Below are 14,058 nucleotides of genomic sequence, written 5' to 3'. Positions count from 1 at the left end.
CTTTTGGGTTGTCTTTTCCTTACTAAGTTTTAGGAGATCTTTAAATAATTTTGATACTAATCATTTCTAAGTTAAGTTGGATTGATTTTTGGTTCCACAGGAAAGTCCAGCCTTCTGAACTTGTAGGGAGTGTGTGGACCAAAGAAGATAAAGAAATAAATTCTCCAAATTTATTAAAAATGATTCGCCATACCACAAATCTCACCCTCTGGTTTGAAAAGTGAGTGTTTACTTATTCTGTCTTATTACTTCTTAATAATCATAATAGAAGTCATCTATAAGCTTAAATTCTGGCTAAAAATACATTTCTTCTTTTCTACATGAGGCGAGGAAATTGCATAATTGCATTTTAAGCCATGATTTTTTTTATTTTTATTTTTTTGGTTAGGTGCATTGTGGAAGCAGAAAATTTTGAGGAACGGGTGGCAGTACTAAGTAGAATTATAGAAATTCTGCAAGTTTTTCAAGATTTGAATAATTTCAATGGTGTATTGGAGATAGTCAGTGCAGTAAATTCAGTGTCAGTGTACAGACTAGACCATACTTTTGAGGTAAGTTTTAGGCTTAAATATTTTATCTTTTTGCGGGGGGGGAGATACAATTGATGTAAAAGACACTGGTTCTACCACCAGTAGTTTTGAATAAATCCTTTATAAATAATCTTATTCCCTTAAATATATCAGTATACACTGGTAAGCCTAGGATTCTTCAAGGAATGTGAGACTTGAGACTCTGTTTAATATGCTACTTAAATGTAATGAAGTTCCAAACGGATTTTTCCAGTGACACATTGATTGTTTCAAATAAATGACAAGCATTTTAAATATAAGTATACAAATTACTTCAATTACCTTTAGTTTAATGTATACAGTCAAAGAAAGAGGAACATGGAGAGAAGTCTTTCTAAAACTTAATATTTGGTTTTTTTAATTATATATAAGAGTACATGTTTAGTGTTTGTTATAGAAAATTCAGAAGATACAGAAAGTATATGTTAAAAAACACATACTCTTGGATCCAGAAATAAAAGTGCCAGACTGTATGGTTAATGTATAAAGATGTAGTTTCTGCAGCGTTAATTGTAGTAGCAGAAAAACATTAGTAGTAGTACTACTACTAGTAGTAGAAACAACCTGTAGTCCATAAATAGAATGACTTGAATACATTGTTCTACACCAACAGTGTAGAATACTATTCAGCTATAGAAAAAAAGTGAGTAGGATCTGTGTATTGTATTAAAATAATATTTGTAATATTATAGGGGAAAAACTTTAGAACAATGAGTATAATACGATTTCATTTTTATGTAACAAAACAGAGCAAACCCTAAACATGTTAATGGAATTGCATGAGCATTGAGAAGAGTATGGAAAGATACATACTCTTTTCTTAACATTGGTTCTTTCAGTTGGTTATGATTAGAGGGGAGTGGAAGGCAAACTGCTTTCGTGTATGTATTTTTCTATTTGGGTGTTTGCATTTTATTTATTTGTATGAATTTTTCATATATGAAGGATATTAACAGTTGATTATTGCCAAATATTAATCTATTTAATAGATTAATAATTTTAATTCTGACTTTGAAAAACTCTAAAGTGTAATGTATTTATTTTGAGAGGTTTAAGTTTTAGTCTATTAATATTAGGTATAGAACAATATTTATAAAATATGTCTAAAGCCGAAAGAATAAAAATACAAACAACACCTGTATACCTGGTATCCAATTTAAGAACTCCCAATTCCATCTCCTTTTTCATCAGTTCAGAGCCAATTACCATTCTGAATTTTGTTGCTTATTATTTTCCTATAGTTTTATTATTTGTATCTCTAAACAATGTACTATTTCATTTTGCATGTTTCTTAATTATATATGAACATAGTTTTTCAAATGCTTTTTTTATGCAACATTATCTTCCTAAAATTCATCCAGGTTGGGGCACCTGAGTGGCACAGTCATTCATGCATCCAACTCTTGATCTTGGCTCAGGTCAAGATCTCACGGTTCGTGAGATAGAGCCCCGCATCAGGCTCTGTGTTGATAGCGTGGAACCTGCTTGGGATTCTTTCTCTCCCTCTCTCTCTGCCCCTACCCTGCTCACGCTCTCTTTTTCTCTCTTTCCAAATAAATAAACTTAAAAAAAAAAAATTCATCCAGGTTGTTTCTTGCTGCTATAGTTCATTCTTTTTCATAGCTGTATCATATTATAAGAATAAATTTACCAAACTTTATTTATTTATTCATTAGTTAATGGCCATTTGCATGTTTCCAGTGTGAGGCTATTATCAGTTATAGTGCCATGAACATTCTCTAAATAAATCCTAGTGCATGCATGCACAAATTTCTCTGTTATTTACCTAGAACTACTAGATGATAGGATAATGGGTATCATTAGCTATACTAGAAAATGCCAAATTGTTTTCCCAAGTAATTGTACCAGTTTATACTCCCACCAGAAATGTGTGAGTTCTGGTTGTTTTACATTCTCACCAGTACTGACATTGTCAGTCCTTTTCATTTTCTAGTCTTGTGGTTTTCGTTGATAAGCCCCTGATTTCTAATGAGTTTGAACCTCTTTTTAAACATTTATTGGTTCTTTGTATTTCTTCTTATGGAAATTTTTTGACTTTTTAATTGTTGAGTTTTCTTTTGAATCTGTATGAGTTCTCTTATATACTGGAACTTAGTCTTTTGTCAGTTAGTGTGTGATAATATCTCTTGTCAGATCTTCCCTTTTCACCTTTTTTTAAATGTCTTTTGATGAACAAAAGTTCTTAATGTAGTCAAATTTATTTATTTTGTCTTTTATAATTTGTGCTTTTGGGTGTCTTGTTTAATTGATCTTCCTCTAATATGTTAATGTTTTGTCTTTCACATTAAGTCCTTAATCCAGCTGAAGATAAGTTTTTCTTACACTTTTTAAAATGTTTATTTATTTTGGGGAGGGGGAGAGAGAGAGAGAGAGAGCGCGCGCCTGAGTTGGGGAGGGGAAGAGATAGAGGGAGACATAGAAGCAAGCTCCAGGCTCTGAGCTGTCAGCATAGAGCCCCTTGTGGGGCTCAAACCCACCAGCAGCGAGATCATGACCTGAGCCAAAGTTGGACGCCTAACTGACTGAGCCACCCAGGTACGCCATAGCTGGAAATAAGTTTTCAGTATGGAATGAGGTTGAAGTTAAATTTCATGTTTTGTTCCATATGGCTGGCTAGCCAGTTGCTTCCATACATTTATTGACAGTTTGATGGGAGTTGCATTGGTTATATAAATTGCAGTTGGTTCAATTGATGAAGAACTGACAATTTTATAGTGAGATTTCCAAACCATGATCATGTGTATCTCTCCATTTATTTATTCATTTAATAAAGTTTTATGGTTTTCTTCATGAAGATCTCATACCTTTTTGTTAGATTTATATTAGAATATTTTTTAATATCTTGTTTTCTTTATTGATGATATCTAAAAATGCAATTGATTTTTGCCTATTAGTTTTATATCCAGAAACTTTGCTAAATTCTCTGATTAATACTCTATATGTAGATTTATTTCTTCACAGACAGTTATTTCCTCTGTGAATACTGACAATTTTTCTTTTGTTCATGCTAGTTAGGACTTCTGTATAGTACTGAAAAAAAGTTAACAATGCAGTCACCTTTGCTTTTTCCTTAAGTTAAAGGAAATGCATTGAACAGTTTTTGTCAAGTATAAAGTTTACCCTGTGTGTGTGTGTGTGTGTGTGTGTGTGTGTGTGTACTTAACAAGGTTAAAAATAAATTAATTTGTAACAAATGTAATAATGAAATATAAAAGAAATGACTCTGCTTACTTGCTTTACTAAATTTTCATTCAATTCTTCTCTCCCTCCCACACCCGTCTCCTCCTTAGCAAAATCTTACCCTTAACCCCAAAGACCTTTCAGTAGAAAGTACAAAAATATTTGAATGCTTTGGGACTATATTTCTCTCCTATAGCTATAACTGAAACTCTGGCTAATCAGAAATATAACTAATAAGGTCTTGGGAAGAATTTTTTATTGCTTAATCATCTAATTTACATCAAAAAAACTAAAAAGTTTTATATTTATAGATAAATCATTTCAGGCAAGTACAGAAAGAAATACTACACATCCTTAATTTAAAAAGTTATTTTTCAGATATTTGCAGAATTTTATAAAAGTCCAAACTCTGTGTTCATAAAATATGATTGAATTGTAAAAAACAAATTATATTCACTTCATATATTTTAAAGGCATTGCAGGAAAGAAAAAGGAGAATTTTGGATGAAGCTGTGGAATTAAGTCAAGATCACTTTAAAAAATATCTAGTAAAACTTAAGTCAATCAATCCACCTTGTGTGCCTTTTTTTGGTAAGTTACTAAATATAGATTTATGCTTACATTTTAGGTACAGTTTTTTGTAGCCAAGAGATACCAGCCTTTAAAGGCAGATTGTCCCAATTTTTATATCTGAGCATATCTCAGATAGTAGCTGTTCATATTGATAAATAAAACTTAAAGTCTCTACTTCCCTGTCTTTAACATAAGGTTATAAAAATTATCTCATAGAGTTGTTGTAAGGAGCTCTGTAGAGTCTTTCTATAGAAGCACTAATCCCATTTACTAGGGCTCCATCTTCATGATTTAAGCACTTCCTGAAGACCCCATCTCCTAATACTATCACATTGGGCATTAGTATTTCAACATAGGAATTTTGAACAAACATGTATGCCTGTGTATACACACACATACACAACCAGTTATGTTAACCAAAAACATCTCTAGCCAATCCCAAATATCCCCTATAGGACAAAATTGCCCCCCCCCCCCCATTGAGAGCTACTGATTTAAATGAACCCATAATTATGGATGAAAAAGGAGCTAAAAACTTTCTTACTATCCCAGAGTGAGGAATAATTCTTTTTCTATCTAAATTCTAAATTATGGGCTTTGGGAAAACAGAGGATTAGTTTATAAATCTGTAGTCTTATCACCAGAATTGGCTTAAAATTTATTTATTGATCATTATTTAAGATCATTGGCATTAAATATTTATAATCAAATATTAAAATGGTTAGAACATATATAACACTTATAATTTAGACTTTGTGAGTGAATCCTTTTATTTTAAGCTATTAGTCTAAGAAAGAAATTAAGCCTTTTCTAAACCCCAATTTTCTTTTTATTTTTAATTCTTCCCATGTTAAAAAAATTCCTAATGTAAAATTGATTAATACGCCTATCAGAGACTTAACATTTTAGGGGTAGAATTGCTGGATTATAGGATGTCTTTCAACTTTATTAGAACAGTTGTTTTTTCAAATGGTTGATTAAGTAACAAATTTTATAACTTCAAATACTTTTTTTTACTAGGAATATATTTAACAAATATTCTGAAAACTGAAGAAGGGAATAATGATTTTTTAAAAAAGAAAGGGAAAGATTTAATCAATTTCAGTAAGAGGAGGAAAGTAGCTGAAATTACTGGAGAAATTCAGCAGTATCAGAATCAACCGTACTGTTTACGGATAGAACCAGAAATGAGGGTAAATATTTTCTTTGCTTATCCTTAAAAGAGAACATAATAAATCCTCTGCAATCTGTAAGAAATATCATAACCACGCGTTATGCCACCTATTTTATTATAAAAATAATATAGTAAGTTAATAATTAATAGATAGAAGTAAATATTAGATGTTCTGTGCTAACAATATGCAGTAATTATTATTAGGTACTGGAGGCCTGGCTGGCTCAGTTGGTAGAGCATGTGGCTTTTGATCTCAGGGTTGTAAGTTCGAGCCCCATAGTTGGGTGTAGAAATTACTTAAAAATAAAATTTTAAAAATATATATATTAGATAGTTTCTCAGAGTATTGCTTCTTTGTGCAATTGTTTCAAATAATACGTTCAAAAAATGAATGACGAAATGGAATGTAACTCTGAAGTCCATGTAGTAAAAAGAAAGTCCGCTACTACTGCTATCATTGATTGATAGCCATTTTAGATATTTTACATGTACCAATGTAACATTAAGTAATTAATTTCTTCATAAGAACGCTGGGTTTAAAATAGGGGAAGAGGTTGGTTGTATGTATGCATAGCAAAAAATTATTGTTTTTTAACATTCTATCAATTGATATTCTATTTTGAACAGTGGTTCATAACTGATTCTGTAGTACTATAAGATGTGGGATAGCGTCTAAATCATAGTAAATTATGATACTATGTTTATGTTAAATGAATTTTATTGTGTTACACTTATTTGAAATTCAGAACAAATAATAGCTATTGGAATAAGTTCACCTGTCACATTAAAAATTGTGTTAAACTTTCAGACTTAATCTGCAGGTTAGGCATATTAAGTGAAAATGGCCACCATGACTCCCACCCTCCTAAATTATAAGATGGTAACTATTCTTTGTTCTGAGTTCAAAACAAAATACCCTAGTCCTGAGAAAGAGTGACCTAGGGTACGCCATTATGAAAACATAGATGCCTGCTTTAAAGAAAATGATGCTGGTGGTCCCATATTTCATTCTCTTCCCTCAACATTAGGCCAGCCTTCTGTGATGTGCAACTTCATAGGTCTAAAGAAATATGTTCTTGAAGCCCAGATTAGAGTTTATAATACATTTTCCCAGAGAAATAATGTTAAATTGTAGTTGGGTATATTTCAAATAGAACTTTTAACATTCATATCTCAGTAACTCCTAATAGTTTTTTGTGATCTGGTCTAGACTTCCTACCATCATTTATAGCATTCTTCTTGGGGATGTGGGAGCAAAGAATGCTTTCTTTATGATTAAGTCAAAGTAAATTTAAACATAGACACAGTAGCTATTCACTTTTCAAGCCATAGTTAAGTGGTGTTTAAAAATAGAGCAAAGGGTGAGAAAATCAAGAATATTGCTATTATAACTTTATTAAAGTCTTTAAATTACTGTTGGTTCATATGATTTAATTTGGCTAACCTGAATATAAGAACAGGTTGATTCAATATTGTTAGAATAATATAATTTTCTTGACATTGGCAGAAAGCCTGAAAAATGGAGAATTTTATATCAGAAATTCTAAAGCTCATTTTGCCTACCCTTAAAGTGAAAAACAATACTTATTTTTACATATGCTTCTAAACCACTTCAAAATTAAATAAAGTTAAATCTAATGATTTGCTTCTAAGGAATTTTTCAGAGGCAATCATCAGAAATGTACAGAAAACTATGCACAAGAAGTTAATAATAATACCAATTATTGTAATAACAAAGAATTAGACAGCACTGTTGTGGATAACTGCCTATGTGGAGATAAGTGAAATATATTTTGGAACATCCATAAGATTAAATACACCAGAGCTAAAATTTGTGTTTTATAAATAAGCCACCAATAACTGTGGTGTGGTCCCAATTTTGCAAAATAACCCCGAAAACTAATATATGTATACATGCATATATTCACACAGTAAAAACATTGGAACTATGTTCTATTAGTAAAATGTTAACAGATCTCTGGTTAGTGAGATTGCTATTTATATTCCTTTTTGCCCTTTGCTAAATCATCTAAATTTCCTACCTAAAAACTTAAATTTAAGCTTAGAAAATATTTTTCCTTAAAGAAAAGTTACTTTACTAGAGGTTAGCACAGATAAGTTTATAGTTATTCTTGAAATTACTTTTGAATTTGAATAGAACTTAATCCAACTTATCTTTTTTTTTCTCCCCAATTATCAAAAGTTTCATTGTGGGGCACCTGGCTGGCTCAGCATGCAACTCTTATTCTTGGAGGTGTGAGTTTGAGCCCCATATTGGGTGTAGAGATTACTTAAAATCTTTCTTTAAAAAAAGTTTTATTGTGAATTTTAACTATAATTCTGTTCTAAATACTTTTATTTTATTTTATTATTTAAACATTTTAATGTTTATATCTGAGAGAGAGACAGTGCAAGTCGGAGAGGGGCAGAGAGAGGGAGACAGAATCTGAAGCAAACTCCAACTCACAACTCTCCAAACGCAGAGCTCCAACTCACGAGCCATGAAATCATGACCTGAGCTGAAGTCAAATGCTTACCTGACTGAGCGGCCCAGGTGCCCCTACATACTTTTATTTTGGAGAGAGAAAATGAGCGTGAGCGGGGGAGAGGCACAGAGTGGGAGAAACAGAGAAAGAGAGAGAGAATCCCAAGCAGGCTTCACGCTCAGTGCAGACACCCTTGTGGTTCAGGGCTCCATCCCACAACCCTGGGATCATGACCTGGCTGGAATCCAGTCAGACATTCAACTGACTGAGCCACCCAGGAGCCCCCTAAACACTTTTGATAGCTTATTGGTGATAATCATCTTGTTGTTATACTGAATAGAAGTAATGTTAACTGAGGGATACTGAGCCATTAAGATGGTAATAAATGAAAATCTGTTCATCTTTATAGAAAATGAAGACTAGAATATACAGCTCCCATAGAAATTAAACAATTTTATTTGAAAGGAGGGAGATTGAAACAATCTTGTGAACTCTAAGACATGATCCCTTAGTATGTTGATAATTTTTTTTTTTGTTTTAAACTGGTGAAATGCATATTCCAAAAAGATCTAAAACATACTTACAGAAATTTGTTTAATTCCAGAGATTCTTTGAAAACCTTAACCCCATGGGAAGTGCTTCTGAAAAGGAGTTTACAGATTATTTGTTCAATAAGTCACTAGAAATTGAACCCCGAAACTGCAAACAGCCACCTCGATTTGTAAGTTCATTACAATTCTGGAAAAATTGTGGTTTTTAAAATTTTTTTGGAAAAATTGTTTTTTACAACAGTTTTCAATATTTAATATAACATTACCATTAAAATTCTAATTTACTTGAATAACTATTTTTCAGTCTTTTGTTTTACACTACTATACTATTTCTAAAGTTATATATATTGTGGGGGGGCAATGTTATTAGCCTTTTGATAAAGTCTGGTTTATCATTTATCTTAGTAGGACTTATTTATCTGTCAGCTTTTAATCCTTCATAGTATAAGGGGGAAAGTTGTGAGAAAGTGAAAACCTAAAATGATAGGTAAGCTGAATGGAACAGGAAATGAAAAGACCTGGGAAAAGGAGTGAGCAAGTGTATCCCGGTTTTTCTGGCTTAACCATGACTCCTGTCGTTAGAGCACCATAGTCCGTTGTTGCCAGTGGAACGAACTTCGTGCTAAAAGTTGCTGCTACAGTTCCTAGTTATTCCTGGGTTTATAGTGGCAACAGAAGTAGTGGAAGACCAATTCTAAGTAGTTGAACTGGAAGCAAAATGTGGGAGAAAGTAAAATCATTTATAACACACCTACTTTAGACCAAGAAGTAAGCATGGTAGTTTCATGTTATCTCCTCTTGACAGCAATTGTAAATATAGATCTTATTCTCATTTTACAAATCTCAAAACTGAGGCTCAAAGAAGTTAAATAACTTTTTCAAGGCTGCAAAGCTAGATATTGGCACAGTTGAGATTTTAATTCAAGTTACTGGAATCTGAGTTACATGTTTTTTTATTAGGTTACCACTGTGAGAGTTTAAAAAGAGGGGTAGAAGTTGAGGGTAGGAGACAATGATAGCATTTTTGCCAGAGACTTTAAAGTGCCATCATAGAGGTTGGCGATTTACTGTTAGGAAGAAAAAAAAAAGACCTTTTTTTTTTTCCGATGCACCTAACATATATTGCACATATTGTGTCTACAGTAAATATGTGTGAAATTGATATCAATGCATTGAAGAATTGAATTGTTTGGGGAGCAACAAGTTTTCACACAGATTTTCAACATTTTTATTTCTGCAGTATGAAAAGAGGTTTACTTGTATTCAAGTCCATCTTAAAATTAAGGCAATCAAATTCTGAAGTGTTCTACTAGAATGTTACAGGGTGTTTTGCAGATTGGGATTTGATTGTACTGTCTTAACTATATGATAAGAATTAATAAGGTTGTGCTAAGCCTTAAAAATAAAGTATATGCAAATTAGTAATGGTAGTTATTTTGCTTTTCCTAGCCTAGGAAATCAACTTTCTCTTTAAAATCTCCTGGAATAAGGCCTAATACAGGCCGACATGGCTCTACCTCAGGCACTTTACGAGGTCATCCAACACCATTAGAAAGAGAACCATATAAGATAAGCTTTAGTCGGATTGCTGAAACTGATCTTGAATCAACTGTGTCAGCACCAACCTCTCCAAATACGCCATCTACTCCACCGGTATCTGCTTCTTCAGACCTTAGTGTGTTTTTAGATGTGGATCTCAACAGTTCCTGTGGTATGTATTTGATAAAACCATTTGTTAAAAAAGGAATCTTATGTTTCAGGTAATTCTTCTCATCATTTTGATTAGGGAACTTTAGAATCCTTTGCACACTATATTAGTGTGGAAAGTGGCATTTAAATGTGAAAATAATGATTAACACAAGGGACTAAAGCATCATTTGTGTATTGTTTATGCATTTATTTTCTAATTTATTCATTAAACAAATACTTATTTAGTACCGTTTGGGCCCCACTACTACTCTAAAGGGAGCAATAGACAGTAAGAAAACAAGAGATAAGTTTTGTGAAAGAAGTTTAAAAAGAGTCTGTGCTAGAGAGAGAACTACTCATGCTAAGAAAGGAAAAACATCCAACCTACAAAGGTAACTATGCAGGTTCATTTCTTTTAAAATATGGCAATAGAGGATGATAAAATTCTGTACTCTCTCTGTTGCTATATTTGTTACTTTATGCAAACATATTTTTAAAGTAAAACCATACATTTTACCTCTCTTTTCAAATTAACTTTTCTCATTCCAATAGGCAGCAATAGCATCTTTGCTCCAGTCCTCTTGCCACATTCAAGTAAGTGAGTTGATTCTAATGAATTGACTGTACAGATAATAATCGAGTTGACTAAATTTGTATATGGGTATTTGGGTTTTGGCAACATTAAAAATTTTTTAAGAAATGAATAAAATTTGGGGCGCCTGGGTGGCGCAGTCGGTTAAGCGTCCGACTTCAGCCAGGTCACGATCTCGCGGTCCGTGAGTTCGAGCCCCGCGTCGGGCTCTGTGCTGACCGCTCAGAGCCTGGAGCCTGTTTCCGATTCTGTGTCTCCCTCTCTCTCTGCCCCTCCCCCGTTCATGCTCTGTCTCTCTCTGTCCCAAAAATAAATAAACGTTGAAAAAAAAAAAAAATTTATAAAAAAAAAAAAAAAAAAGAAATGAATAAAATTCTTATAAATAAGTGTAATTATTTGCTTAAAACTCAGAATTTTGGAGGCACTTGAGTGGCTCAGTCAGTTAAGCGTCCAGTTTTGGGTCAGGTCATGATCTCACAGTTCACGAATTCGAGCCTCACATTGGGTTGTCAGCACAGAGCCCGCTTCAGATCCTCTGTCCCTTCTCTCTCTGCCTCTCTCCTGTTTGTGCTCTCTCTCTCTCTCTCTCAAAAATAAATAAAATGTTAAAAAAAATTTTTAATAAAAAAACCTCAGAATTTTGAAGGCATTTTCCCATTGTCCTCTTGGTTTCGTGCTTGCTTTTTAGAAGTACAATGTCATTCACTCATAAATTATTCATGCATAGTTTTAATTTTTATTTATATTTTTAAGTTTATTTTGAGAAGGAGGAGAAGGGGGAGGGCCAGAGGGAGGGAGAGGAAAAAAAATCCCAAGCAGGCTCTACACTGCCAGCACAGAGCCCAATGTGCGGCTCAAACTCACAAACCATAAGATCATGACCTGAGCCAAAATCAGTAACTGAGTGAGCCACCCAGGCACCGCTCATGCACAGTTTTTAAATGCCTATGTGCAGGCACTATTCTAGGGTACGAGAGATAGAACACTGAACAAAATAAATAGAAATCCTCTGTCAGTGACCCTATAATTTCAGTCCTTTTTTTTTTTTTAAACTAGAGTATACTTGCGGTAGCACAGGGACCCCAAAATACAGTGCCTTAAATGAAATGGAAATCTGTTTCTCACAATTGCAGGCCAAGTAGACAACTCTGCTCCACAAGCTAGCAAGGCAATTCAGGATTCTCGAAGTGGGGCTTCCATCTTTGAGTTTTGACCAACTGGTTCATTTTCCAGCCAGCAGGAAGGTGAAGGTCAAGGAGTTTTGTTAGAAAAACGTGATCTGGGAGTTGTTCTCTCACATTACTCTGCTTTCTTCCCAAAATTTAGTTACACAGACATTCCTAGCTACAAGGGAGGCTAAGAGATGTTGTCTGTAACTGGGAAGCCTTTTGTCTTGCTAAAATACATAGGATCCTATTACTGAAAGGAAGAAAAGGAAAGGTGCACTGGGGGACAGTTAGCAGTGTTTACCACAATATATTCAAGAAACTTCTAGGATCTTCTGTTTTTATTTCTAATGTTCTACACATATACAATGATCTGCTTTGATATGGGTCATTTTTTTCTTTCATTTTACTGTCTACTTATTAAGCCCTTTAAATTTAGAGATTCATGTCTTTGATGTCTATAAAATGTTCCTTGTATCATTGCTAATAATTTCCTCCCAAACACATTCTCTGACTTCCTTTTTCGAGCTCCTTTTCCATATTGTACATCCTAGATTGAGCCTCCAACTTTCTTTTGTCTCCTATTGTCCATATCTTGGTTTTCTTGTTCTGTTTTTCGCAAGATTTCCTCATTTCATCTTCCAACTCTTCTATTTTTTTTTTTCATCTACAATGATTTTGAATTTCCAAGAAATTCTTTCTAGTTACCTCTGATCATGCCAGTTTTATGTCACCCTGTTGTCCTGGTTTTGTGCATTCACTGTCTTATCTCCTGTAGGATTTGGTGTTTTTTGGAAAAAAATTTTGCTTTGTTTCTTATATTATTTCCTTTCTGAGTTCCTTCTATTAGTTGTAGTCTCTTGTCTTTCATATTAGAGGTTTTCTTTTCTTGTTTGGTATCCTTAGCTTTTCATATGTTAGAGTGAGGCAAGATAAAGTGATGGGAAATACTATATCCATGAGCAAAGCTTGTTGACTTCTAGGTTTCACTGTGAATAGAGTGATGAGAAATTTTTACTTAGGAAATCCCCAAATGTCAGAATCTGTGAGGCCTCTTCTCTAGGAATGTTTAGTTTTTCCAAAGAAAGATCTTCAAGTCTTCTGCCTGGGTGGTCTCAGCATTTAATATAAAAATCTGTGTTATCAGCACAGTCCAATGTTTAGATTCACCAGAAAATAAAATCCCCAATCTCCTATCGAGTTTTAATTGTTCCTTACATAGATTTAATCAAGTCTTTTGTTTTCATGTCCATGCCTTCCATTATACCAAGTGCCTTTAAGTCCTGATCCCTCCTTTAATTCTGTGGACACATTAACTGCTGTTTGACAGTATCACTAACTATAGACATTTGGGTTTCATCTTCCTCCATTTGTCTCCTTCATGTACATTGTAGTCCACCTTCATGTACTGAAACTTCAAGATTCAGTTGTTTCTTGGCTTCAGTGAAGTTTGTATGTTTCTTTTTTTCCTTGTTGTTCTGTGGTGGAAATGTTTTTACTATGTATATTTGTTTCTTCTAGTGCTGCTATAACAAAGTACCACAGACTGAGTGACTTAAATAAAAGAACACAGTTCTAGAGGATATAAGTCCAAAAATCAAGGTGTTGACAGGGCCTTGCTCCCTCTGAAACCTTTGAGAATCTTTCCTTGCCTCTTCTAGCTTCTGGTATTTGCTAATTATCCTTGACATCCTTTGGTGTATAGGTGCATCACTTCAGTCCCTGCCTCTGTTGTCACATGACCATCTTCTCCCTGTTTGTTTCTTTGTCCCTACTCCTCTTCTTATAAAGACACCAAACATACCAGTTAGGGCCCACTTTGATCCTAACTTGATTACATAGCTGTGAAGACCCCATTTCTAAATAAGGTCATATTCACAGGTACTGAGGATTAGGACTTCAGCATATCTTTTGAGGGGACACAATTCAAACCATAACACCATGCCATTTTAGAACCAGCAGTTCTAGACATTATTTTGGATGGCAATAAAATATGCTTTCCATATGATAAAGAAAATTTCATCTTGAAATTAAATGGAGGATGTTAAGAATAGCTG

General features: G+C 33.6%; 1 protein-coding gene across 3 annotated transcripts in view; it reads left to right on the top strand.

Annotated features, from left to right (window-relative positions):
- Positions 1-14,058, top strand: part of SOS2 (SOS Ras/Rho guanine nucleotide exchange factor 2) — a 96,151-nt gene that overhangs the window by 74,092 nt on the left and 8,001 nt on the right. For 2 of the 3 annotated variants that reach the window (XM_045450915.1, XM_045450914.1), the window contains 7 exons: positions 101-220; positions 389-551; positions 4,244-4,361; positions 5,364-5,536; positions 8,608-8,724; positions 10,004-10,265; positions 10,796-10,837. In XM_045450915.1, coding sequence (XP_045306871.1) covers positions 101-220; positions 389-551; positions 4,244-4,361; positions 5,364-5,536; positions 8,608-8,724; positions 10,004-10,265; positions 10,796-10,837 — 995 coding nt within the window. The remainder of the gene's footprint in view (positions 1-100; positions 221-388; positions 552-4,243; positions 4,362-5,363; positions 5,537-8,607; positions 8,725-10,003; positions 10,266-10,795; positions 10,838-14,058) is intronic. The other variant, XM_045450916.1, reaches the window with a different exon arrangement.

Source organism: Leopardus geoffroyi, chromosome B3 (genome assembly GCF_018350155.1).
Source record: "Leopardus geoffroyi isolate Oge1 chromosome B3, O.geoffroyi_Oge1_pat1.0, whole genome shotgun sequence".
NCBI classification, from domain to species: Eukaryota; Metazoa; Chordata; class Mammalia; order Carnivora; family Felidae; genus Leopardus; species Leopardus geoffroyi.
The sequence above is the reverse complement of the archived record's forward strand: the minus strand, read 5'-3'. Positions and strand labels throughout refer to the sequence as shown.